Genomic DNA, 27,849 nt, shown 5'->3' on the forward strand with positions numbered 1-27,849 from the left:
TATAGATTGGGGCGTTGTCCTGGCATCCGCCAAACCCAGATTCGCCCGTTGGACTGCCAGATGGTGAAGTGTGATTTATCACTCCAGAGAACGTGTTTCCACTGCTCCAGTCCAATGGCGGCAAGCTTTACACAACTCCAGCCAACACTTCGCATTGCGCAGGGTGATCTTAGGCATGTGGGCGACTGCTCGGCAATGGAAACCCATCTCACGAAGCTCCCAACGAACAGTTCTTGTGCTGACATTGCTTCCAGAGGCAGTTTGGAAAATGGTAGTGAGTGTTGCAACCGAGGACAGATGATTTCTACACGCTACAGCACTCGCGTTGTGTGAGCTTGTGTAGTCTACCACTTCGCGATAGACGTTGTCGCTCCTAGACGTTTCCATTTCACAACAGCACTTACAGTTGACCGGAGCAGCTCTAGCAGGGCAGAAATTTGACGAAATTACTTGTTGGAAAGGTGGCATCCTATCACGATGCCACGTTGAAAGTGGCGGAGCTCATCAGTAAGGCCATTGTACTGCCAATGTTTGTCTAAGAAGAATGCTTGGCTGTTTGCTCCATTTTATACACCTGTCAGCAATGAATTTGAATGGGTGTCCACATACGTTTAGATAGATACACCAAACAATTAAAATGGTTTAAAAAGTACAAAACGTTCCCCTGTGTTACAATGCAGTCAGAAAGAATTCAGACCCCTTGATTTTTCCACATTGTTACAGCCTCATTCTAAAATTGATTAAATTGTTGTTTTTCTTCAATCTACACACAATACCACATAATGAAAAAACATTTTATTTTTTCGCAAATCTATAAAAAAAATGTAAATAAGTTCTGTCCCTGTATTCAGTATATTGTTGAAGCACCTTCGGCAGCGATTACAGCCTCGAGTTTTCTTGGGGATGACGTTACAAGCTTGGCAGACCTGTATTTGGGGAGTTTCTCCCATTCTTCTCTGCAGATCCTCTCAAGCTCTGTCAGGTTGGATGGCGTGCGCCGCTGCACAGCAATTTTCAGGTCTCTCCAGAGTTGTTCAATCAGGTTCAAGTCTAGGCTCCGGCTGGGCCACTCAAGTACATTGAGACTTGTCCCGAAGCCACTTCTGCATTTTCTTGGCTGTGTGCTTAGGGTCGTTGTCCCGTTGTGAAGGTTCACCTTCACCCCAGTCTGAGGTCCTGAGCGCCTCTGCTTTTCATCAAGGATCTCGCTGTACTTTGCTTCATTCATCTTTCCCTCGACCCTGACTAGTCTCCCAGTCCCTGCCACTGAAAACCATCCCCACAGCATGAGGCGGTCACCACCATGCTTCACTGTAGGGATGGTGCCAGGTTTCCTCCAGACTTGACGCTTGGCATTCAGGCCTAACAGTTCAATCTTGGTTTTACCAGACAATAGAATCTTGTTTCTCATGGTCAGAGTCCTTTAGGTGCCTTCTGGCAAACACCAAGCGGGCTGTCATGTGCCTTTTACTGAGGAGTGTCTTCCGTTTGGCCACTCTATCATAAAGGCCTAATTGGTGGAGTGCTGAAGAGATGTTTGTCCTTCTGGCAGGTTCTCCAATCTCCAGAGGAACTCTGACAGAGTGACCATCGGGTTCTTGGTCACCTCCCTGACCAAGGCCTTCTCCCCCAATTGCTCAGTTTGGCCAGACACCCAGCTCTAGGAAGTGTCTTGGTGGTTCCAAACATCTTCCATTTAAGAATGATGGAGGCCAATTGGGAGGGAACCTTCAATACTGCAGACATTTTGTGGTACCCCCAGATGTGTGCATCGACACAATCCTGTCTCAGAGCTCTACGGACAATTCCGTAGACCTCACGGCTTGGTTTTTGCTCTGACATGCACAGTCAACTGTGCGACCTTATATAGATGGGTGTGCCTTTCCAAATCATGTCCAATCAAGTTGTAGAAACATCTCAAGGATGATAAATGGAAACAGGATGCACCGGAGGTCAATTTCAAGTCTCATAGCAAAGGGTCATAAACCTTATGTAAATAAGGTATTTCAGTTATTTTGTTTATAAATGTGCAAATATTTATAAAATCCCGTTTTCGCTTTGTCATTATGGGGTATTGTGTGAAGGTAAAAAAAAAGGATAATCAATTTTAGAATAAGCCTGTAATGTAACAAAATGTGGAAAAAGTGAAAGGGTCTAAATACTTTCCAAATGCACTGTATTTGTCATCGTATTCATTCACTCAAGTATCTCTTGATTAAGATCCATCATCCAGATAATAAAATAGTTTTCAAAAAAAGTATATATATATATTTTGGAGTATATACTGTATGGTATAATACTGTAGTTAAGTACTTTGTGGTGTTTGTTGAGTGAAAAGTTATCGATAGCAGCACCAGGGAAGAAGAAGAAGAAGAAAAAAATAAAAAAAAATAAAAAAAAATAATCACTCAGGGGGTGGCTGTCGCCATGGTTACTTTCCGGGTTGTTCCTTGTCGGATTGTTCATCGTTGGGCTGCTCTGCAGGTTGCTCCTCCTGGGGGTTGTCAAGCAGCTCAAACATGTCGTCGATGACTTGCCACAAGCAGTTGTCCAAAGGGAAGTCGTTGTCCACCAGGTTGACAAGGAAGTAGTTGTCGTGGATATACTTGATGATCATACGTGATGGGGACTCGTCTTCGTACAGCTTGGCCCACTGCTCGATCCACAGGGCAAAGGCCTCATCCTATTAAAAGAAGGTGAGAACAATTAACTCAACACATTCCAGAAAGAGGGGGGGGGGGGGTTTCAGGCGTGTCACTAAAGATGAATCTTCACAGCTCTGGTAACTGATACAGCTTGCTGATGAAGTTACACACAAAATTCTGGTTTTGAAAAGGCTTCACGGGAGGTTGTTATGTCAAAACGCTCAAGCTCAAAAAGATGTGGAGGGTTCAAAACTGTACTTCAAATACCATACTCCACTAAAATCTCTTTAAAATGTTAGAGAACTAAATGACAACCATTCCACGAACTCATCTGAGTCATGGGCACAGTCCACAACCAGAAACGACCCCTAGCACACTCCATCTTGCTGATAGGCGTTTTCACTGAACTGCTTACACCTATCCAGTTGCTGTATATCTACACAAGTGCATAGGGGGTAATGTACATGGAAGGGCCCAGTAGGTTAATGAGATGACCTTTGACCTTACCTTCCAGTACAAGAAGCTGACTGGATCCACCACGGTGGGCTGGACAATCTCCCTGCCGGGGAAGATGCCCCATGTCACAGCGTTGGGTTGCATGTCATGGGCGTTCGTAGTATTCTGACCCTGTAGATGGATACAAATCAGCCAGTAGATCATTCTAGCAAACTGTTCCAATTCACAAAATATGTGTAGATGTAATGCCTGTAGTTGAGAACTTACGTGAACGTTGACGATGTGGTAGTTGACGCGAGGCTCGTACTTCTTTAGCACTTTGAGGAGAGCGGTGACATTTTCGCTTGAGGTGAAAAATTCCAGATAAGCCTGTTGGATTTGTAAACGTGGCACAGTATAAGGTTCATATCATTTCATGGTTGGTATGCATGTGATACAAGAACTGTTAAGTTTGAAAAACCTCCACTGTCGATCAACCATACCACAAAAGACTGATTTATTCATGCTCTTTCATTTCTAGGAAAGATTGTGAATCAACCTACTCTCAATAACATGATAAGAAAAACTGGGACAGCCTTAATTTTGCTAAACCAGTAGTAATCCTTTATAATTCTAATGGATATTTCTAAATAGTGTTCCAAGTGTACATCCCCCTGCCCACTCCTTTTACTAAGGCCTACCTTATTCTTTTTGGGAAAACTTTACTTTAAGCATGCAAGTACAGTAATATAAGCGTGTAGGAGCCTTTTTATAATAAGACATAATTGGTCATCCCCACAACCAAGCCAGATGCTGAACTTTACCTTCTGGAAGACATAGCCACCAGGGGGGCCCCAGCCCACGATGGGGTCTGAGGAGGGCTTGCCGTTGATGCTGGGCTGGGAGTTGATGGTGAGGACTCCCCTGCGGTTCACCTTGTCCAGCTCGTTCTTCAGCAGGTTGGTCTCCGGGGCCAGCGGGTCGTCATTCCACGGCAGACACATCACCTAGGAGACGAGAGGTCAGCCGAGCAAAGTGCAAGTCAAGGGTTTAGGTTCTTGTTTTAAGTGGTTGTCATAATGCACATGGTTGTATTTATGAGGCGCCTAATGAAAGAAAGTTAACGTTTCGGTCTGTTTTCACTCCAAAGTGTAGAGGTCCGGGTGTCACCTTGTGTCCGGCAACATTGGGCTGGGCCGTGATGTAACTGGTGAAGACCTCATAGACGCTCTGCTCGCTGGTCAGCTCCTCGCCCCACATCTTCAGCAGGGCGTCCTTGGATGACTTACTCTTAAGGTAGAACAGGTAGTAATCGTTGAGTTCACCAAAGGCCGGAGAGGACGAGTTTCCCCTGAAATAACACAGAGCCAAGGTGACAAGACCTGGGAATATTGCCTGTTCAATGATTATACAGTACTTGTTCATTTTATACAGTATAGCTTGGCTCAGTCCAGTAGTGTGAAAAGGCCTTGAATGAACAACATTTACACACAGAAAACTAGCCACGGTGAGAAATTCTGGCCACAAACTTTCTGAAGTTTTTCTCCAGTGTTGCTCACCATCGTCCATTGGGGAAGTCATCCCAGTCCTGTGTTCTGTAGATATAGCTCTTGGGTCTGGAGGCCCAGAAAATGGGCCGCACGTCCTCCACTTTGCGTTTGGGGTGAGCGCTCACCGCCCAGGGGAGTGTCCGCCTGGCAATCCAAGTAGACCCCAAACCCTCCATCAGTACTAGGAACAGGCAAGACAGCGCATATTCCAACAACTAGCCAGTTAGAAATCACTTCACATGGTGAAATCTTTGTTAAATGTTCCAGGACTAATGAAAGTGTGGTAATACACACACGATTACAAAATGGTACCCACACTGTGTGTGAAAACATGACATCTCAGAAGTCAAACATGCCATTCATTTTAGGGTTTCCCCCTAAATACTGGGTAAGCTAAATCAAGCGCAACCCAAAGTATTTGAAAGATAACCAATCTAGGGCAATTGACAGACCTGGGGTCCTCATTCCACAGGCCCAGCTGCCGAAGTACCTCCATGGTGGCTACCTCGCGGTTCAGCGTGTAGAAGTGGAGGCCCGGCACCTCGCCGCTCTCCAGCAGCACGCGGCACATGCCCACAGCCTGCTCAATGCCGTAGTTGCGGATGGCCGCATCGTTGTCCTTGATGGGCTCGATGACACGCATGATCTCATCGGGCACCTCCAGCTTGGACAGCTTGACCAGCTGCCTCAGAGACTGGTAGCCCTGGAAAACCACAAATCCTACTGGTTCAGGTACTGACAGAAAAACAAAATGTAAAGAACAAATGATGTCTCCATGCAACTGATGTACTCTCACATTGCAAAGACACACTTAAGACAATGAAAAAGGACAAATTACACGTCACGGTGGGAGTGTTACATTTCTGTATTGACTCGCATCAACGTGGAATTGATTAAAATTCCAAGGGACAATGGTCCAATTATGAGAAAAATGTTTTTGAATCGCACTGAATGTACTTGGTAATTTGTTACACCTTTGCTATCACATTAGAAAGAATGTTACAAAGTACACCCACACTATCCCTCCCTTTAAACCTTTTGACAAATGTAGCCTTTGATCACACCACACACAAACATGACATGTTTTGTCATTTAGCAGACGCTCTTATCCAGAGCGACTTACAGTAGTTAGTGCATTTATTTACACCCCCCCCCAGTTTAGGCCCATATCCAACAGTACCTGGATAGGGAAGATGCCTGGTAGAATGGGGCAGGTGATTCCTATGGCCCTGCAGTCCCTGACAAACTTGAGGAAAGTGTCAGCCCGGAAAAAGAGCTGGGTGATGATGAAGTCGGCCCCAGCGTCCATTTTCTCCTTCAGATGTCTCAGGTCCTCGTCGTAGCTCTCCGCCTCCGGGTGGCCGGTGGGGTAGCCTGCCACAATGAAAGGGTTTTAATGCTCAGTGTGTGTGTTTATTGAGGTCATATTTTTGACCAATTTCAAGAAGCTAGGCATATTTGTCACTACCTCACAGGAGAGGCATTACACAAAATGTTTTTTTTTGGCAGAATTGCCTTCTGGAACATGTGAACTTTCATGTGCCTTATTAACTAACGTGTATGCCATCTGTAAATAAGATGTTTTTATTACGAGCCCATTTGGTTTAGCCACGGGAAAAAAATACAGGAACTTTCACGCTAGCCATGATTGGCTGAAATAATGGATGGGCTGGACATGCCCGAGAGATGAGTTCAGATTGTCTGCCATGTAGCATGCTTCTGTCTATACATGAGTTGCTCAGTATGTGTGGATAATCCTTTCTATCGTGGCATTTTTTGAAAGATATCACGAAGAACTGAAAGTGTTGCATTGCTGCCCTGAAGTTAATAGCGCTAGCGACAAAGATCAGCAGGAAAAAGTTGTGATGGACTACTTTCTGGAGGACATGCCATGCTGGCTCTCTAGGACTCTGAAAATTAATCAGACTATGAAAAAATCCCTGATTTAGGGGAGAAAAAAAAAACATTTCAAGAAATCATTGAAGTCTTCCCCCATCACCATCATCAGAAGAAACATGAATTAACAGTATTGTCACAGAATGCACAGTGGAAGCAGAGGGAGATGATTCCCAAATGCGGAGAGTTGAAAACATAACAGGAGGCTGCAGATTCATGCATGGTATTATGAGTTGAGATTATGGTTAATCGTTTAGCTAGCTAGACGTCTAAACAACTAATATTCCACTATGCATTTAACTGTACCATTTACACCTTCAGCATCTTGTGCATGTGAGAAACATATTTTTTTGGTGTTTGTGTTTACCAGAGACCGTAATGTGAAGAAAAATATATGACCTGCACCAAAGTCAGATTAGGATTTAGGATTTTTTATTTCACCTTTATTTAACCAGGTAGGCCAGTTGAGAACAAGTTCTCATTTACAACTGCAACCTGGCCAAGATAAAGCAAAGTGGCTCAGAGTTACAGGATATAGGCCAAGGACTAGATAATGCATTTTTACTACTACTTTCCCACTTTTAGTCTTGAAATATTTGGTTGTAAACTACACTAGCGTATTCACTCTACTTAGCACATGGTCTCAAGTGAATCCTTAAAGAGATGGGTGGGGCTAACGTTTAAGAGGGTGTGAACGATGCTGAATGGGCGTAGACAAAGCTCTCCAGTATGCGTACCAAAACATTCAGATGGCCCATTTCTCAAAAGTGGGGTTACAAGTTCATCAACTTTCAAAGCAGAATTACTTTCCCCCTCAACTGCAGTGTATGATATACAATTGTCTAGCTCTCAGTCTCTACTTTTATACAATGTAAAAAAAAACACCATCTCAAATGTTGCTATATAGGACCGAATCCAGGTGGTGGGTGACATATCAACTTGTAGCACTAAAATGGTTTTTGGGGTGATAAAATGCTCACATCGTATCAGTAGGTACAACAGCCTACTTTAAAGTATTTCACAAATTACCTGACATAAGGATAAAATTACAATATGATGAAGCTTTGTAAAAAAGAAATATTTTGCTTCAAACGTACCGGCAACACAGATGTCAAAGTAGTCGTCAAACTCGCAGCGTATGTGTTTGACTAAGTCTGTGGCGTAGTTGAAGCCCGCTTCTTCCTCTTCCCAGTCAGCCCCCATGGGATCTATAAAGAGATCAGGAAAACATGGTGTTTAATGGGAATTTGTCACAATGAGTCCTAGCTAGTTAGCCAAAGAAAAAGACATCTCAATGAGAAAAACCTGGATAAATAAGGATCACTCCGACTCAGCGATATGTGACCACGAGCATAAATGCAAACCAAAAATATTGAAGAGTGAATGATGCAAGAGGCGCCAATGCGAGTGACAGGACGTGACCTTGAGCAGCAATGTGAACCACAGATCTTGCTGAGTGAGAGTGATGCAACAGGTTGCAATCATGCATTCAAACAGAAATCCACTTCTCTCCAAAATATCAGGGTGACCCTCAAAACACACAAACATTCCTGCAAATGGACCAACCTTGCTGTGTAGAAGTTGTCCCTAGGATCAGCTCACCCTCCCCAAATCCTAACCTTAACAATTAAAGTGGAACTGACAGCGTTTCAGCAACATGAAATCTTACTAAAATCTGTTCATGTTACGCTTTTTTTTGGTACTATTCTGAGAAGCGAGCACTTTGATATGGTCATTTTTCACAATGTTTGAGATTGACAGTAAGGCATGTGTGAAAATTCTATAGCAATATAGAGTAGGAAAGCGGCCGTTCATTTGATAAGGTACTTCAGTAAATAAAACGTCAGTCTTGTTCAGGAGCCAATCAGAGCTACAGTAGGCCTATATGCAAATAAGTATTTTGCCACATGGCCTGCCATCATTCACTTTGAACTGGACTGTTTGTCTAATGGCAGTAGCAACAGCGTGACTTTAGATCATTAGAAAGTATTCATAAAAAGCCACAAAATACACCTGAATGGATTAGTAGACTGGTCGACTGAGATTTTATTAATGCACACACACACACATTCAAAAGTTTGGGGCTCAAAGAAAAGCAAAAATAATAATAATAAATTGTCCATTAAAATAACATACATTTTTTTAGAAATACAGTGCAGACATTGTTAATCTTGTAATTGAGTATTGCAGTTGAAATGGCAGATTTATGGAATATCTACATAGGCCCATTATCAGCAACCATCACTCCTGTGTTCCAATGGTACGTTTTGTTAGCTAATCCAACTTCATTTTAAAAGGCTAATTGGTCATTAGAAAAACCGTTTGCAATTATGTTAGCACAGCTGAAAACGGTTGTTCTGATTAAAGAAACCATAAAACTGGCCTTCTTTAGACTAGTTGAGTATCAGCATTTGTGGATTCGATTACAGGCTCAAGATGGCCAGAAACAAAGACCTTTCTTCTGAAACTGGTCAGTCTATTCTTGTTCTGAGAAATGAATGCTATTCCATGCGAGAAATTGCCAAGAAACTGAAGATGACGTTCAACGCTGTGTACTACTCCCTTCACTGAACAGCGTAAACTGGCTCTAACCAGAATAGAAAGAGTGGGAGGCCCCGGTGGACAACTGAGCAAGAGGACAAGTATTTTAGAGTGTCTAGTTTGAGAAACAGACACCTCACAAGTCCTCAACTGGCAGCTTCATTAACCTGATATGGATAGGGGGCAGTATTTTCACAGCCGGATGAAAAAACGTACCCGATTTAAACTGGTTACTACTCTTGCCCAGAAACGAGAATATGCATATTATTAGTAGATTTGGATAGAAAACTCCGAAGTTTCTAAAACTGTTTGAATGGTGTCTGAGTATAACAGAACTCATACGGCAGGCAAAAACCTGAGAAATTCAACCAGGAAGTGTAGGATCTGAGAAATGTAGCTCTTCTTTCTAGTCCCTTTCGAAACTACAGTATCTGTGCTGTTACGTTGCACTTTCTAAGGCTTCCATTGGCTGTCTAAAGCCTTCAGAAAGTGGATTGAGCCTTCTCCTGTCTCTGGGCAGAGTATAGGAGCTCAGTTACTGAATGGTCTGCCTGAGGACAAAGAGATGGGATATGCGCGTTCCCGCGAGCACGCCGTTTTCTCCTTTTCTTCCTTGAATGAATACACTATTGTCCGGTTGGAATATTATCACAATTTTACGTAAAAAATACCATAAAAATTGATTTTAAACAGCGTTTGACATGCTTCTAAGTACGGTAATGGAACAGTTTGACTTTTTGTGTCTCGAAATGCACTCGCGCGTTACCCTTTGGATAGTGACCTGAACGCACAAACAAAACTGAGGTATTTGGACATAACTATGGATTATTTCGAACAAAAACAACATTTCTTGTGGAAGTAGCATTCCTGGGAGTGCATTCTGACGAAGATCAGCAAAGGTAATACAATATTTCTAATACTAATTCTGAGTTTAGGTTGCCCCGAACTTGGCGGGTGTCTGAATAGCTCGCCGTGATGGCGAGCTATGTACTCAGAATATTGAAAAATGTGCTTTCGCCGAAAAGCTATTTTAAAAACTGACACAGCGATTGCATAAAGGAGTTCTGTATCTATAATTCTTAAAATAATTGTTATGTATTTTGTCAACGTTTATGATGAGTATTTTTGTAAATTCACCGGAAGTTTTTGGTGGGAATACATTTTCTGAACATCACGCGCCAATGTAAAAAGCTGTTTTTGGATATAAATATGAACTTGATTGTTATACAATACATGTATGTTTTGTTCAATGTCCTAGGAGTGTCATCTGACGATCATCAAAGGTTAGTGCTTCATTTAGCTGTGGTTTTGGGTTTTATTGACATATATGCTTGCTTGGAAAATGGCTGTGTGGTTATTTTGGTCTATGTACTCCTAACATAATCTAATGTTTTGCTTTCGCTGTAAATCCTTTTTGAAATCGGACAACGTGGCTGGATTCAGGAGAGGTTTATCTTTCAAATGGTGTAAAATAGTCCTATGTTTGAAAAATTGAAATTATTGGATTTGAGGTTTTTGTATTTCGCGCCATGCGATCCCATTGGCTAGGGGTTCCGCTGTCCGCTAGCGGAACGCCTAGATGTATGAGGTTAAATAGTACTTGCAAAACACCAGTCTCAACATCAACAGTGAAGAGGCGACTCTGGGATGCTGGCCTTCTAGGCAAAGTTCCTTTGTCCAGTGTCTGTTATTTTGCCCATCTTAATCTTTTTATACATTTTTTATTGGCCAGTCTGAGATATGGCTTTTTATTTGCAACTCTGCCTACAAGGCCAGCATCCAGGAGTCACCTCTTCATTGTTGACCATGAGACTGGTGTTTTGCGGAGTGCTGCAGAGATGGGAGAACCTTCCAGAAGGACATTATTGTATTGACATGCACAGCCTTTGATACATTTGTAGGTTTTTGTCCAAAACATTGAGTCATTGCAATTGAAACAGTGTATCCCGAAGGGCTGGAGGCAGTAAAACACAGCTGGCCTGGTATACAAACTGATAGCAATATTTGTTGGACTACCAAGAATAGTATTGGTGAATTAGCTAATTAATCATGCATTGAACTGAATCCATCTAGTCTGCCAAAAATGCCTTACTCTACATCATGGAATTTTGAGTAAAATAGAAACACTTTTTTAAAAACTTCTTATAGAGTCAGTTTTGTAGCATAAACTATAAATGTGATATTTTTGACTGATATGAATGTCTGTTTCAGAACTGCAAAGTATTTAAAACGCTGTCAGTTCCACTTTAAGAAAAGAAAAAGTGAAAACTGACCTTAGAACTGGGTCTAGGTACAATGTCACCCTAGTCCATGCCAAAAGGCCCTACCTCCTCTTAGAGCCATGATGTTCTTCAGGCCAAGGCGTTTGGCTTTGCTCAGGTACCCAGTGATCTTCGCTTTGGTCTGGTTGCAGCAGGTCAGGTGCAGGATGCTCTCCAGGCCACAGTAGTTGACCGCTGTGCTGGCGATCATCATGGAGGAAGTCTCCTTGTCCGAACCCGGGTCCCCCGCCGGATGCCAGGTAACGTCTATGAACAGGGGCCCCCCTGAGCCCATGCGATCAAATCTGAATTGGGATAAATGGGAGAGAAATTTGCATTGATTAGCAGGTGATAAACTATCACCTGTTGAAATGTAACTCAAAACTAAGTGATGAGTTACTAGAACAAGCCAACGCCAAAGTTTCTGCTACATACCTAGAGATGAGGTTGACAGCTCCACTTGCAGTGCGAGGGGGGAAGAACTCGAGGGAAAACCAGTGGTCGCCCGACTCCGTCCGGCGGCGCATCTTGTCCCGTAGCCTGTCCGTGCGGTCGGTGTCCAACACGGGCGTCGAGGAGCGAGAGCTTTCCTTGGAACTCTCGCCACCGCTGTTGCTCGCGCCACTTGAGTCGCTTTTGCTGCATGTTCGCCATGTGTCTTCGACTCTCTGCACTTGATTCACCATGCTGCTACAGCCAAAAACAGTGTTTGAAGTTTGGGAGTCAAACTATCTTACAATGAAGTTCTCACACACACACAAACTCAGTCAGTCGCTTGCACACGGGCGAAAACATGTGAAACTGAAAGAAACGCTAGTTAGCATGTATTACTGTTAGCTAGCTTGCTAACGTTATCCACTGAACAGAATAAACAAAGCAGCTAACGTTACAAAGAGAATGTTAGCTAGCTAGTTAACGTGAGCAATCATGCACAACATTCGGCAACAAATGCATAACTAACTTACCTGTTTCTCTCAATTCTTCCACAAATTATTCTGCAGGCGTGACGTTAGCTAAATATTCTCACAGGCTCGCCTCCGCTATGTGAGCTGCTTCAACGTGTGACTGGTTTTATATTCCTCGTCCTGTTCCAGCGTCTAGGCAGAGGGGGAGATAGCCGATTAAACGAAACTCCATGATTTACAATGGAGTTGAGGGGTACAGGAGTACTGGAGCTCCGGCATCACATAATGAAGTATTTTATTTCAGCGCTCAAACAATAGCCCAATTACACACGAGTCATGACATTGTTATGTGTGATATTCTTTGGGTACTTAAATAAGTCGTTTTAAAACAAAAATACAATTTTATGTGAGGTCAGAGCTCAGTCCGCTCACACTACTTATCGCTCAACTGCATCATAAATCGTTGAGTTTAGTCGGCTAAAAGGGGGAGACGACGATGACTCTGAAAAGATACGCCTCGATCCCACCGAAAGTGTTTTGACGTTTTGTGACACCAGAAGTACATACATGTCCAATGGAATGCTACGTTTGCCTTGCACCATTGTGTTGCAGTGCATTATGTGTGGTGCACAGTTGGATTTATCGAACGTATGCATCACATTGTGTGCATAGATGGCTTGACAGAAATGGTAGCAGAAGGTGAACGTTGACATTTTGTTGGACACTATCCAGATGATGTTGCATATCATGTAGGTGTGATCGAGCCGTTAGACAGCTCTGCACATGTTCATGTCAACATATTTTAATTACTAGAGTTTGGCTGAGCAATTATCGTCTTTTACTGCCGTCACGCCCGGTATGTACTTCCAAAAAAGGTATAAATAATGATATACAAGCAACCGAAAAAAATTATTGTCTGGAATTATGTAGTGTTTTTGACCAAGTTCGCATGCGCCAAATCCACCAAATCACTCATTATTGACAGGTAGGCTGATCCAGCAGCAGTATAGTCAAAAACAGCAGTATGAGCATGAAGGTAGGCAGAAACTTCTGAAAACGTGTCAGTTTGTCACTTTCACGAGGTTGGAGTAATGTTTAACTACTTTAGACATTGGACAGTACCAGTGGCGATTTTAGCATGAATCTTGGTGGCGCAAAAAAAAAGTGGGATGCATGCCAGCAAAGCCACTACACAACACTAAACAATACATTAATTCCACTATAACGGTGACAAACGGTGCCCACAAGGTGTTAAGGCCTACATAAAGCTGTCCCAACAGCAGAGTCACAACACCTTACCACTGCTAAACCATTTACTGCCTTTAAAAAAAAACAGCTGATATGGCAGACTTGCTCTACTGACAATTGAGCAGTGCAAATTATGGTTTCAAGGGACTACAAGCGGATAAGAGGCATTCCATAATTTCGATTAAGACAACAATGAGCAAACGATGAAGGACATTGTCAATATAACTATTTGTTCAGCACTTTTGAAATGTACAGCGACAGAATTCAAAACATGGGCCATTCTAACAACGTACTCCCTGTACGAGTCAGAACCGTAGGATAAATAAATGGGGCATATAAACAGATAATGAAATATCTTACAATATTCAATGATTACATGTCTCTAAAACAGATTATAGGCTATTTGTGCACCACCAACTTAGAACAGTGGGCAAAATTAAGAGGTGAAAATAGACCGAATGATTAGGGTGAGGCACATTGAACGCCGTTTGGCGTTCTGAGAAGATTTGGCATGGGTCCTCAGATCCTCAAAATGCACCATCGAGAGCATCTTGGCGGGTTGCATCACTGCCTGGTATGGCAACTGCTCGGCCTCCGAAGGCAAGGCACTACAGAGGGTAGTGCGAACGACCCAGTACATCACTTGGGCCAAGCTTCCTGCAATCCAGCACCTCTATACTAGGCGGTGTCAGAGGAAGGCCCAAAACATTGTCAAAGACTCCAGCCACCCTAGTCATAGACTGTTCTCTCTGCTACCGCATGGCAAGTGGTACCGGAGCGCCAAGTCTAGGTCCAAGAGGTTTCTAAACAGCTTCAACCCCCAAACCATAAGACTCCTACCTAATGAAATGGTTACCTAGACTATTTGCATTGCCCCCCCCCCTCTTTTACACTGCTGCTACTCTCTGTTGTTATCATCTATGCATAGTCACTTTAATAACTCTACCTACATGTACATATTACCTCAACTAACCGGTGCCCCCGCACATTGACTCTGTACCGGTACCCCCCTGTATATAGTCTCGCTATTGTTATTTTACTGCTGCTCTTTAATTACTTGTTACATTTATTTCTTATTCTTATTGGTATTTTTTTTTAACTGCATTGTTGGTTAGGGGCTCGTAAGTAAGCATTTCACTGTAAGGTCTACACCGGTTGTATTTGGTGCATGTGACTAATAACATTAGATTTGATTTGACTTGATGACAACTGATGATGACTACTAGCTAAGACTTTGAAAGTAAGATGTTGACATGATCAGTCCAAAGCTACTGTAGATATAATGTGATTTGATGTCATACTATCTGTGACCAATGACCTTGAGCCTTCTTGGATGGGCACTTCTAATATAACTCTATGGCAGAAGCCAAGGGGCTAACATTTGAGCTCTAACCTTAGAATTGGCGATGACGTACTGTCCGATGAGTGACAGAAAACTGAGCCAATCAGGTGCAACACTGTATTTTCTGCTGGCTAGCCCCACCACCACAGACAGCACTGAGCTAGGCTGAAACATCTGCATTTTGGAGCTGCCTCACTCAAGAAAGCAAAAAAGAGACCATGTTTGTATGTGGTTTTATTAACTCAATTAAATTTTTTAATACATTTTTTTACATTGTTTGCAAACTGATATGGAACAGTGGAATAGAGATACTAAGTGCAGGGATTTATTTAAAGTACAGAGGAAAGTCCGTGAGGACGGCAGGAAGGAACAGAAGAGAGGAGGCTATTTTTACAAGATTAAGGGTGGGACACAGCCAGTTGAATAAGTCCTTAAATGTGATAGGAAAGCATCCAACAGGAAAGTGTGATTCTTGCCAGAAAACAGAGACCGTGGAACATGTATTGCTACGGTGTGGGCAGTATCAGAGGGAAAGAGAGATGCTGAGATCTAGTATGAGGGAGAAGGGGATACAGGAAATTAGTTAAGAGTATATTGAGCAGTACGTTATTAGATATTGTCTCAAATATTTCATCTTTTTTAAGAGTAAAGGGGCTGGAAGGTCGACTTGAGTTTCTCCCCGTCTCTGGCCCACACTCCAGTACAGTAGGTGGCGGTAAAGCTCATTAACGTTGGATGTAAGCTGCGAATAAACCCCACCGAAGATGTACTTTTTCCGTAAACGACGCCCTCCGGTCTTTGTTCATCACATGACATTGTGGGAAGTGTGGTGCTGAAGAGACAACAGCGAAGATGGCGAGTGTGGGAATAGCTTATGTTGTCAATGCTGCTGCAGGGATGAAGAGACCCGCACACCCGAGGAACTGGTATGAGATCATTTGCATAATGTGTTGAAATGCCTAAATTTGCTCAATATTTTGTGCGAGATTTCCAAGAAAAACTAAGCCTGTGTCCTGACTTCTTCACCATGGCTGGCGAAAGCTAAACCCTCTTCTGTTGTGATGTTCTCATACACTAAACATTTATGCACGCATGACTTAGTCGCTTTGGATAATATATGCAATTTTTCTGTTAAAAATGGCATATATTATTATATAATAGAAGTTTAGCTTGGTAGCTATATTGTATGATAGCTAGATAAATGAAGAAATATTGAGTTAGGCTATGTTTGCTATATAGCTGTCGGAATAGCAATAGGCTGAATAAATGTTTTGGGGAAATTTGTACTGAGTCAAACTAAACAATATGACAGCTAGCTAGCTGACAGTGGTTAGAAACAATGCTGATTAGTAGGCACTGGCACTACACTAGCTTGATGCTTGGCAAGCACGACCCATTCTATTTATCAAGAAACATTGCATGATCATGATGTTCATCGTTTAAGAGGCCCTTGTCAAACACCCAATTGGACAGTTTGACAAGGGGGCACTAGTTGTCTGAAGAAGTGTATGTTGAAAGAGAGTTAAAACATCTAGCTGTTAATTCCCCTCAAACTATTCACAGCCTTGCATGATGACTCAGGAAGAAACCTCAGCAACAGCTTGCTCTTTTGTTGGGGGTATTACTTATGTGGCATGTGGTACTATGTGTAGTAAGTGCCAGCTATCTTCTAATGAGGACTGGAAAGCAGTACTGCAATAACCTTATTTGTCAGACATAGTTCTGCGTTGTTGTTTTATTATTCATGCATTGGGCCTAATGTCAATGTCACATTCTTCAACCTTTTCAATCTCATTTCCAGACTATTCTTGGGGAAACTCAAGATGAGGAGGATGAGATCCTTCCAAGGAAAGATTGTGAGGTGAGAAAGTCACTTAGAAGCAGATGAACATCAAGATGTTGGCTTGCCAGTGTAGTCGGCAAGAGCACAAACAGATCTGGAACCAGGCTAGCTCTGGACCACATATGTTGCCAGAGTACCATTGAAATCTGTCTCGTCAGATAAAGATACTAGAGGATCTATATAATTAAACACACTCTGACTCATCTCCAAATGGTTCTCTCTCTATCTTTTGGCAGAGCCTGGATTATGACAGGTGCATCAATGAACCATATGTTGAAGTTCTGGAGGGAATGAACACTAAGGTATACTAAGAAATTAACCGTTGTATTGTTTAAGTGATAAATACATGTTTTAAGTTAGATACAAAGTCGTTACTTAGTGATTAAAATGATTACTTTTTTTGCAGTTAATTTCCACAAACTGCATATTGCAATTGTGCTGAGTTGGTCTATATTTACATTTATTCTAACATTGGTACTCCTATCACATATTAGAATGCCCAAAAGTATGAAGCTGTGAGGTGGATGCTGGTGTTTGCAATTGGAGTTTCAGTAGGCCTGGTAAGTGCCATCATTTTCTATCCTGCATGTAGAATCAGACATGCTGATTTTTGGTTAGCTTACATACCAGTAAGCAAAAAACAATGACGCTCTGTACATTTTCTGGAAATAATGTATGACAAAGGTATGAACGATGCCAAGTGCTACTGCCAAATGGCTGCATTCATTAGAAAATGCACATGAAACTCTTGTCACTATTTTCTTTTCTTTCAGGTGGGCCTTTTCGTGGACTTTTTTGTAAGGCTCTTCACTAAGCTCAAATTAAACTTGTTGGGAAAATGTATACATTTTTGGAAGATGGAATATTTCACTCAAAAACTTCAATATTTCAAATGAGTCAAGTCTTTCTGATATTGAACATGCATGACAGTAGTCATAATTCCCAAATCAACATATTAGTTAGTTGAGAGCAGTGAGGTGTGTGACAGACAGGGTTTTTCCTTAGCCAGTGTTTGCTAGCTGTGGAGGAGTGCAGTGAGAAAGGCTGCCTGACACTGTCGCTTTTCGAGCTGCTGGCCTTCAACATGACCTTCATCTTCATCGCCAGTGTGTTGGTCCTCATCGAGGTAAAGCCGATCTACACAAATACCTAACATGTCCTTTCATGCTATTGTTATGCTATTACAGTCGACTCCTGAAAAATGCAGTGGCTTGGGACTGTTGGGATGGCGTGCACTAAACCAAAGCATGCAGTTATCAGGAGCAATTAAAAAGGGACGACAAAACTATAGTGCACTTCAAAAGAGCTGGCACTTATCTGAAGTGCACTTATCAGTAGTCTGCCTGTACTGACCATACCCTCATTTTCAGAAGCAAAGTGCATGCTCATAATCCCTCTGACAATATGCTTATTTTCAAAACTGCTGGGTTTTTTTTCTAACTGTGGGATAGTTCTTTACATTTTATTTGCTTGTCTAGTGGTATCATATTAGAATTGTCCCAACTCCTACTGAAAGTCCCTGTCCTGTGTCATTTAGCCTGTAGCTGCAGGCTCGGGAATCCCTGAGATCAAGAGCTACCTGAACGGAGTCAAGATACCCGGAATAGTCCGACTACGTACTTTCCTCTGCAAGGCCATGCTTAATCTTCATTACAGGGACAAGCGGGACTGTTCCGCCTCTGACTACGTGTTTGATCCTTCAGGTCTGTTTGTGGGGAAGGAGGGTCCAATGATCCACAGCGGAGCCATCGTGGGAGCCGGCCTACCTCAGTTTCAGAGCATCACTTTCAAGAAGATCAACTTTGACTTCCCCTACTTCCGCAGTGACCGGTACAGGGACTCACTCTACCTGTGTAAAGTGCTAATAGCGCAGTAGTTCATCATTATAAGTTAAATGTCTGTGCTTAATCTTTATTACAGGGACAAGCGTGACTTTGTGTCGGGGGGGGGGGGCTGCGGCCGGGGTGGCTGCTGCGTTTGGGGTGCCTATAGGGGGCACCCTCTTCAGCCTGGAGGAAGGCTCCTCTTTCTGGAACCAGGCACTCACCTGAAAAGTGGTAGGTCGACGGACACGCATACATACGTACACACACAGGCAATCTTTCTGTTAGTTGAAGTCATTGTAAGTCGGTTGCTCTGAGGTACCCCTCTTCCTGTGTCTCCCTCCCCTCAGCTCTTCTGCTCAATGTCGACTACATTAACCCTTAACCTCTTTCGCTATGGGATAAACTACAACAAATGGGGTTCGTTCAAGCTACCCGGCCTGCTCAACTTTGGAGAATTCAAGGTACAAGCACTCATTCACATGCACAGACATTGCTTGTTGATGTTTGAGGTGTGAGAGTATTATGTGGGTATTTTTGTAGATCCGCTATGAAACCAGCAGACAGAACTGGAGTCTATCAAATGACTTGCATAATTTCTTATCCCCCTTTACTGAACAAAAATATAAACACAACATGTAAAGTGTTGGTCCCAGGTTTCATGGGCTGAAATAAAAGATCCCAGAAATGTTTCATTTGCACAAAAAGCTTGTTTTGCTAAAGTTGTGTACAAATTGGTTTACATTCCTGTTAGTGAGAATGTTCCTTTGCCAAGATAATCAATCCACCTGACAAGTGTGGCATATCAAGAAGCTGATAAAAAAAAAAAGCATCATCATTACATGGGTGCACCTTGTGCTGGGGACAATAAAAGGCCGCTAAAAAATGTGCAGTTGTGTCACAACACAATGCCACAGATGTCTCAAGTTTTGAGGGAGCATGCAATTGACATGCTGACTGCAGGAATGTCCACCAGAGCTGTTGACAGAGAATTGCATGTTCATTTCTCTATCATAAGCTGCCTCCAACGTTGTTTTGGGCAGGGGTTCAGCCATGGGTGGGCCTGGGAGAGCATAGGCCAAGTGGGTGGACCTATGCTCTCCCAGGACCACCCATGGCTGAACCCCTGTCGTCATGTGAAATCCATTGATTAGGGCCAAATTAATTTATTTCAGTTGACTGATTTCTTTATATGAACTGTAACTCAGTAAATTGTTGCGTTATATATTTATATATACAGTGCATTTGTAAAGTATACAGACCCCTTCACTTTTTCCACATTTTTTACATGACAGCCGTATTCTAAAATGGGTTAAATCGTTTTTTTCCTTCAATCTACACACAATACCCCTGCCCCATAACGACAAAGCAAAAACCGTTTTTTAGAATTTGTGCCTTTTACTGAGGAGTGGCTTCCGTCTCGCCACTCTACCATTATAGACCTGATTTGTGGAGTGCTGCAGAGATGGTTTTCTTTCTGGAAGGTTCTCCTATCTCCAGAGTAACTCTGGAGCTCTGTCAGAGTGACCATTGGGTTCTTAGTCACCTCTCTGACCAAGGCCCTTCTCCCCTGATTGCTCAGTTTGGCTGGGCGGCCAGCTCTAGGAAGAGTCTTGGTGGTTCCAAACTTCTTCCATTTAAGAATGATGGAGGCCACTGTGTTCTTGGGGATCTTCAATTCTGCAGAATTGTTTTGGTACCCTTCCCCAAATCTGTGCCTCGACGCAATCCTGTTTCGGAGCTCTACGAACAATTCCTTAGTCCTCATGGCTTGGTTTTTGCTCTGACATGCACTGTCAGCTGTGGGACCTTAAACAGGCTTGTGCCTTTCCGAATCATGTCCAATCAATTGAATTTAGCACAGGTGGACTCCATTGAAGTTGCAGAAACATCTCAAGGATGATCAATGGAAACAGGATGCACCTGAGCTCAATTTCAAGTCTCACAGGAAGTAGTCTGAATACTTACATAAATTAGGTGTTTTTTTTATTTTGAATACATTTTCAACAAATTCAAAAAACCTGTTTTTGCTTTGTCATTATGGGGTATTGTGTGTATATTGATGGTGAAAAAAAATCTCAATCCATTTTGGAATAAGCTAACCGTAACAGAAAAGGGGTCTGAACACTTTCCAAATGCACTGTATATAAGTTGACACCTCATTCAAGGATTTCTTTATTTTTACTATTTTCTACTTTGTAGAATAATAGTGAAGACAAACTATGAAAGGAAGACCCAGAGTTATCTCTGCTGCAGAGGATAAGTTAGAGTTACCAGCCTCAGAAATTGCAGCCCAAATAAATTCTTCATAGAGTTCAAGTAACAGACACATCTCAACAACTGTTTAGAGGAGACTGTGAATCAGGCCTTCATGGTCCAATTGCTGCAAAGAAACCACTAAAAGACACCAATAACAAGAAGAGACTTGCTTGGGCCAAGAAACACGAGCATCATGAATCATGGAGGAGGTGTTGTGATGGTGTGGGGGGGGTGCTTTGCTGGTGACACTGTTGGTGATTTATTTAGAATTCAAGGCACACTTAACCAGCATGGCTACCACAACATTCTGCAGCGATACGCCATCCCATCTGGTTTGCGCTTAGTTGGACTATCATTTGTTTTTCAACAGGACAATGACCCAAAACACACCTCCAAGGCTGTGAAGGGCTATTTGACCAAGGAGAGTGATGGAGTGCTGCATCCGATGACCTGGCCTCCACAATCACCCAACCTAAACCCAATTGAGATGTTTTGGGATGAGTTGGACTGCAGAGTGAAGGACAAGCAGCCACCAAGTGCTCAGCATATGTGGGAACTCCTTCAAGACTGTTGGAAAAGCATTCCAGGTGAAGCTGGTTGAGATAATGCCAAGAGTGTGTAAAGCTGTCATCAAGGCAAAGGGTGGCTACTTTTAAAGAATTTCAAATTTATTTGTTTAACACTTTTTTTGCTTACTACATATGTGTTATCTCATAGTGTTGATGTCTTCACTGTTATTTTACAATGTAGAAAATAGTACAAATAAAGAAAAACCCTTGAATGAGTAGATGTGTCCAAACCTTTGACTGGTACTGTGTGTGTAATACACATACACTAGTTGGAAGACTTGGTGGGAAACGTTACAATTCAAAATACTGTATACTATACAGATAACTGTCAAAATAATGGAAACACTATTGTAAATGAGGGATACAATGTATATTGAAAGTAGGTGCTTCCACACAGGTGCATCCCATCATTTGCTTAGGTTTCATTTATACAATTGCTGGGCAGGCTATTATTTTGTCTATTATACTGAACAAAAACACAAATGCAACAATTTCAAAGATTTTAATGAGTTACAGTTCATATAAGGAAATCAGTCAATGGACATGGAGCAATGCATGATCATGCTGAAACGTGAGGTGATGGCGGCGGATGAATGGCATGACAATGGGCCTCAGGATCTCGTCACAGTATCTCTATTGTGTTTGTTGTCCGTAGCTTATGCCTGCCCATACCATAACCCCACCGCCACCATGGGGCACTCTGTTCACAATGTTGACATTACAAACCACTCGCCCACACAACACCATACACGTTGTCTGCAGTTGTGAGGCCAGTTGGACGTACTGCCAAATTCTCTAAAATAATGTTGGAGGCGGCTTATGGTAGAGAAATAAATATGAATTTCTCTGGCAACAGCTCTGGTGGACATTCCTGCAGTCAGCATGCCAATTGCACGCTCCCTCAAAATTTGAGACATCTGTGGCATTGTGTTGAGTGACAACTGCACATTTTAGAGTTGCCTTTTGTCCCTAGCACAAGGTGCACCTGTGTAATAATCATGCTGTTTAATCAGCTTCTTGATATGCCACACCTGTCAGATGGATGGATTATCTTGGCAAAGAAGAAATGCTCACTAACAGGGATGTAAACACATATTTCAGCTCATGAAACATGGGACCAACACTTTACATTTTGCGTTTATATTTTTGTTCAGGTTATTTTGGCTACCATGGCTATGCCGCCATAGGTGGACAATACCCCTATCCACAGGGCATGAGTGGTCACTGAATCGTTTGATGAGCATGAAAACGATGTGAACCATATGCCATGGCCATCTCAGTCACCAGATCTCAGCCCAGATGAACACTTCTGCAGCGGCGCCTGAAACAGCGTTTTCCACCACCATCATTAAAACAACAAATTATGGAATGTCTCGTGGAAGAATGGTGTTGCGTCCCTGCAATGGAGTTCCAGACGCTTGTAGAATCTATGACAAGGTGCATTGAAGCTGGTCTGGCTCGTGGTGGCCCAATGCCCTATTAAGACACTATGTTGGTGTTTCCTTTTATTTTTGTAGTTACCATTATGTATATAACGCTTGTTTCCTAATCACACTGGACTTAAAGTGTATCGTCCAATCAACTAATCACTCCAATCTTAATTCCATGTCCACAGACTAATATATCTTTCCCAGTACACTACCATGATATTATTTCTCCCAGGACACTACCATTTTACTATTTTCTTTTGCATTACATCCTTATACACCGAGTGCACAAAACATTAGGAACACCTGCTCTTTCCATGACAGACTGACCAGGGAAAGGGGAAAGCTATGATCCCTTATTGATGTCACTTGTTAAGTCCACTTCAATCAGTGTAGATCAGGGGTCTCCAACCTTTTCTAGCATGAGAGCTACTGTAACACCATGCCCAAACCGGACGCGCAAATTGATTCTGGCCCCCCACACCAAACGCAATCACAACACGCAGGCTGAAATATCAAAACAAACTCTGAACCAATTTTATTAATTTGATGACAGGTCAAAAAGCATAACATTTGTGGCAATTTAGCTAACAGTTTCTAGCTAATTTGTCCTATTTTGCTAGCTAATTTGTCCTGGGATATACAGTTGAAGTCGGAAGTCTACATACACCTTAGCCAAATACATTTAAACTTAGTTTTTTGAAATTCCTGACATTTAATCCCTGTCTTAGGTCAGTTAGGATCACCACTTTATTTTAAGAATGTGAAATGTCAGAATAATAGTAGAGAATTATTTATTTCAGCTTTTATTTCTTTCATCACATTCCTAGTGGGTCAGAAGTTTACATACACTCAATTAGTATTTGGTAGCATTGCCTTTTAAATTGTTTAACTTGGGTCAAACATTTCGGGTAGCCTTCCACAAGCTTCCCACAATAAGTTGGGTGAATTTTGGCCCATTCCTCCTGACAGAGCTGGTGTAACTGAGTCAGGTTTGAAGGCCTCCTTGCTCGCACACGCTTTTTCAATTCTGCCCATACATTTTCTATAGGTTCAACGAGTTCTATTGTTTCAATTGAGGTCAGGGCGTTGTGATGGCCACTCCAATACCTTGACTTTGTTGTCCTTAAGCCATTTTGCCACAACTTTGGAAGTATGCTTGGGGTCATTGTCCATTTGGAAGACCCATTTGCAACCAAGCTTTAACTCCCTGACTGATGTCTTGAGATGTTGCTTCAATATATCCACGTAATTTTCCTTTTTACATTTTTTACATTTAAATTTTTAGTCATTTAGCAGACGCTCTTATCCAGAGCGACTTACAGTGGTGAATGCATACATTTCATACAATTTCATACATATCATACATTTTTTTCTGTGCTGGCCCCCCACAAACCGGTGCGCTTGGCACCTACTACCATACCCCGTTCAAAGGCACTTAAATCTTTTGTCTCGCCCATTCACCCTCTGAATGGTACACATACACAATCCTTGTCTCAATTGTCTCAAGACTTAAAAATCCTTCTGTAGCCTGTCTCCTCCCCTTCATCTACACTGATTTGAAGTGGATTTAACAAGTGACATCAATAAGGGATCATAGCTTTCACCTGGTTTCACATGGTCAGTCTATGTCATGGAAAGAGTAGTTATTCTTAATATTTTGTATACTCAGTGTATATCTGTTTAGTCTTCTTGAGATCAATTTGCAGTCTACAAATTATTGGTGATTATGTTTTGGCCCCCGACCATCCGCTCAAGAAAAAATGGACCTGCGGTTGAATCTAGTTGATGATCCCTGATGTAGGGCTTCAAATCAAATGTTATTGGTCACATACAGATTTAGCAGATGTTATTGCGGGTGTAGTGAAATGCTTGTGTTCCTAGCTCCAACAGTGCAGTAATATCTAACAATTCACAACAATACACACATCTAAAAGTAAAAGAATGGAATTAAGAAATATATAAATATTAGGACAAGCAATGTCGGGGTGGCATTGACTAAAATACAGAAGAATACAGTATATACATATGAAATGAGTAAAGCAGTATGTAAACATTATTAAAGTGACCAGTGATTCCATGTCTATGTATATAGGGCAGCAGCCTCTAAGGTGCAGGGTTGAGTAACCGGGTGGGAGCCAGCTAGTGATGGCTATTTAACAGTCTGATGGCCTTGAGATAGAAGATGTTTTTTAGTCTCTCAGTCCCAGCTTTGATGCACCTGTACTAACCTCGCCTTCTGGATGATAGCGGGGTGAACAAGCCGTGGCTCGGGTGGTTGATGTCCTTGATCTTTTTGGCCTTCCTGTGACATCGGGTGCTGAAGGTGTCCTGGAGGGCAGGCAGTGTGCCCCCGGTGATGCGTTGGGCAGACCTCACCACCCTCTGGAGAGCCCTGCGGATGCGGGCGGTGCAGTTGCCTTACCAGGCGGTGATACAGCCCGACAGAATGCTCTCAATTGTGCATCTGTGAAAGTTTGTGAGGGTCTTAATGTATACATCTGTACATCTTCCTTGTTTCCTGTGAGTAGTGGAGAGATGCCCATACTTTTCTAAGAAGAGTGCAGAGTTATCTAGCAGACACACAATGCTTGACTACTAGGTGATGTGTCCAAACAGATACTATGGAATGTTCCAACCACTGAAGTCATAACCATATCTTAGCACTGATGTCTTTACCCCATTACTGCAGTCATAAACCAGGTAATGACCCACCCTCTATTTAATTAACAAGCATGTTTAGAAGGAGAAGCATGTGTAACGGAGAGTATACAATTATTACTATGAATTGTGAATTGGGGCACTAGTCTGTTATGGGACAGAATTTGTATTTTAAGGAGACCTGACTCATTAGTTATTTTAACAATACATTTATAAGACAACAATGAAAATACTAGGAATAATATAGATTCATCTGAAGGTCTAAATTATTTTGAGAGGTCACTTTTACCAAAATAAGAAGACCACACAATTCCTTTATACAATCAACATTTGAAGACACTAATCAAAATATTAACAAAACATAATGAAAATTATAATGGAAATAGGTAGTATAGGGAATAGAATGAAATATGAAAAGCTTAAGTGTATTGCTTAGTGTATGGGCGCTTCAGTTCCAAATCCTGTACAGAATAATTACCATTTCCTTAAGTCGCCCCTCCTCCCGGTACTATTCCCTAAAAAAGGGTATTCAAACTTTTCTTGCCCGGGGACCCCTGCCCAGGCAAACCGGCGACCCAGGGACCCCCATCATATGATGGCTTTAAACAAATATATGTTTTTACAGATGTCTTATCAGGTGAATGATAATCGCAAGGAGAAGTAATCAACATTTTAAAATGTAATCATTTTGGTAGATAGTTTGTCATTATCTTGACCTCCCCACGTTATAATTGGAAGAGGGAGTGTAAACTCTAACATGGCCTATTTGCTAGAAAAGTAACTCCAAACACATTTTCACTAAGAGCATCTGTTTAGCTGGTTAAACAAAGGTTAGCCATGCGTTGGCCAAAAAGCTTACCGATAGCCAGCGGCACCCGCAACGACTGGGGCTTTTTCAAAACCTATGTCGGATAGGTTTTGTGTAATTTGCTCAATATTAGAAGTTCAGACGTAAAGTTCATTAGAAAGAATATATCATTTTATTTTCTACTGTAGGTATGTATTTCAATGTGTTTATTTTGTTACTAGCGATATTCATGAAAACATTGAAATAAAACATTTTTTTATTTTTATAAATCAGATCAATTAATCTCCTTTATCTTGCAGTACAGCTGTATCACCATGAAGAAAGTAAGAATAGTCAAAATCACTAATAGTTTGAGATACAGATACCCAATACCAATATTGTACCCCATGGAATACTTTCAGCTGCAATAACTTCTCCTGCTTTATATCTCTGAAAGCTGAAGTTCAAGTCAATAAGGCTATCTCTTTTCCAGTCTTCTGAACATGTTCTTTGACCACTTTATTGAAAACAGCATTTAAAAAAATATATATATATATTCCTGATCCAGCTTAATGGTAATGTGTTTGTAACCTCAAATACAGTGGATAAATCAGTAGTAGTAGCCGTACTTGTTGACAGTGTTTTCGATCATACACATTATCATGTTCATCTATGATCTGCCAAGATGGAAATTGGATTGAGGGCAAAAAAGAACCCTCAGTATTTTCCCCTGCAGATACATAACTACCTGTCCCTCACCTTGATGATCCTATAATCAACCATGTGGGACCTTACTGAAATCTCAGGGGCAAACAGGAAAGGTCCTGTGAAGGTTAGAGAGGCATTGACCTCATTAAAATCGAGTCGGGAGAGGGATTTTGGCATATAAAGTTTATATTTGAAAACTATTTCTTACACGTTGAGATTAATCTGGACAACTAGGGACACTTATCTGGAACAGAGAAGATATCATTCAGCTAGTGTCAATACATTTAACCAATTAGACCAATTCCAAGAACAAAGAAAACCAGTGGAGCTCCATTCTACACTTAAAAATTTACATTCATGGTGTTTCACCTCCATTGTCTAATTTTTCTTAATTTTCCATCCATCAAATTTGATTTGATAACAGTTTCTCTGGCTTAGGGGCAATTCTCTGAATGTCCCTAAGGTCATTATAGGATGCCAATTTTGGTGCAGACGAGAGGGAGAGAGGCGTGTTCATCTATGGCTATCTTACACTCATCCTTCTCATCATCCACAGCTGCCCTTCTAGCTAAACCATCTGCATATGCATTGCCCTTGCTGTGGTCATCTTGATGTGCTCTGTGAAGGCCCTGTACCAACCTCATTTCAAATTGGGGATAATCCACTAGTGAGAGTTCCCCTATAGGCCCAAATACTAAGGTAATCTAGATGTAACTATTTTAAGCCTTACTGAAGGGAGGGTGAGGTGTTTTTCCCAACATGAAATATGGACCGCAGAGGATTTGGGTTCCGAGAGATTCATCAGGACATCGTGGGGCACATGGATGATCACGTATCCATTGCTCCTAAAAGGATCTTCGCTCTGTGTCAAGCCCTATAGAGAGGCCGCTTCAACTGCTTGCTTGATTTTCACCATGATTGAACTGATTCTGTTACAGAAAGGTTTTCT

At 42.0% G+C, this 27,849-nt stretch overlaps 1 protein-coding gene and 1 pseudogene across 2 annotated transcripts; one reads left to right on the plus strand and one right to left on the minus strand.

Annotated features, from left to right (window-relative positions):
* Positions 1-2,159: 2,159 nt before the first annotated feature.
* LOC115166009 (methylenetetrahydrofolate reductase) lies at positions 2,160-12,424 on the minus strand. Of its 2 annotated transcripts, none has more exons than XM_029719606.1 (12): positions 12,294-12,424; positions 11,764-12,015; positions 11,395-11,633; positions 7,624-7,734; positions 5,811-6,004; positions 5,083-5,333; positions 4,640-4,774; positions 4,251-4,431; positions 3,905-4,087; positions 3,369-3,470; positions 3,153-3,272; positions 2,160-2,683 (listed from the first exon to the last, which is right to left on the minus strand). In XM_029719606.1, the coding sequence occupies exons 2-12, from the start codon at positions 12,012-12,014 to the stop codon at positions 2,432-2,434; spliced, it is 2,019 nt and encodes a 672-aa protein (XP_029575466.1). In that variant the 5' UTR covers position 12,015; positions 12,294-12,424; the 3' UTR covers positions 2,160-2,431. The 2 variants fall into 2 exon arrangements, with proteins under 2 accessions (XP_029575466.1, XP_029575465.1); XM_029719605.1 differs by having other exon boundaries at positions 11,764-12,018; positions 12,294-12,423.
* A 3,235-nt stretch (positions 12,425-15,659) lies between these two features.
* LOC115166369 (chloride transport protein 6-like) overlaps positions 15,660-27,849 on the plus strand; it is a 40,185-nt pseudogene continuing 27,995 nt past the window's right edge.

The sequence above is a fragment of the Salmo trutta genome, chromosome 28 (assembly GCF_901001165.1).
Source record: "Salmo trutta chromosome 28, fSalTru1.1, whole genome shotgun sequence".
In the NCBI taxonomy this organism is placed as follows: domain Eukaryota; kingdom Metazoa; phylum Chordata; class Actinopteri; order Salmoniformes; family Salmonidae; genus Salmo; species Salmo trutta.

What these genes read in the sequence shown, in the direction of transcription:
- LOC115166009 (XM_029719606.1), bottom strand. Translation starts at nt 12,014, where the DNA reads ATGGTGAATCAAGTGCAGAGAGTCGAAGACACATGGCGAACATGCAGC. An exon ending in CTGTGGAATGAGGACCCCAG is followed by an intron (nt 4,775 to 5,082) that starts GTCTGTCAATTG and finishes TTGGATTGCCAG; the next exon opens with GCGGACACTCCCCTGGGCGG. An exon ending in GTGGCTATGTCTTCCAGAAG is followed by an intron (nt 3,471 to 3,904) that starts GTAAAGTTCAGC and finishes CAAATCCAACAG; the next exon opens with GCTTATCTGGAATTTTTCAC.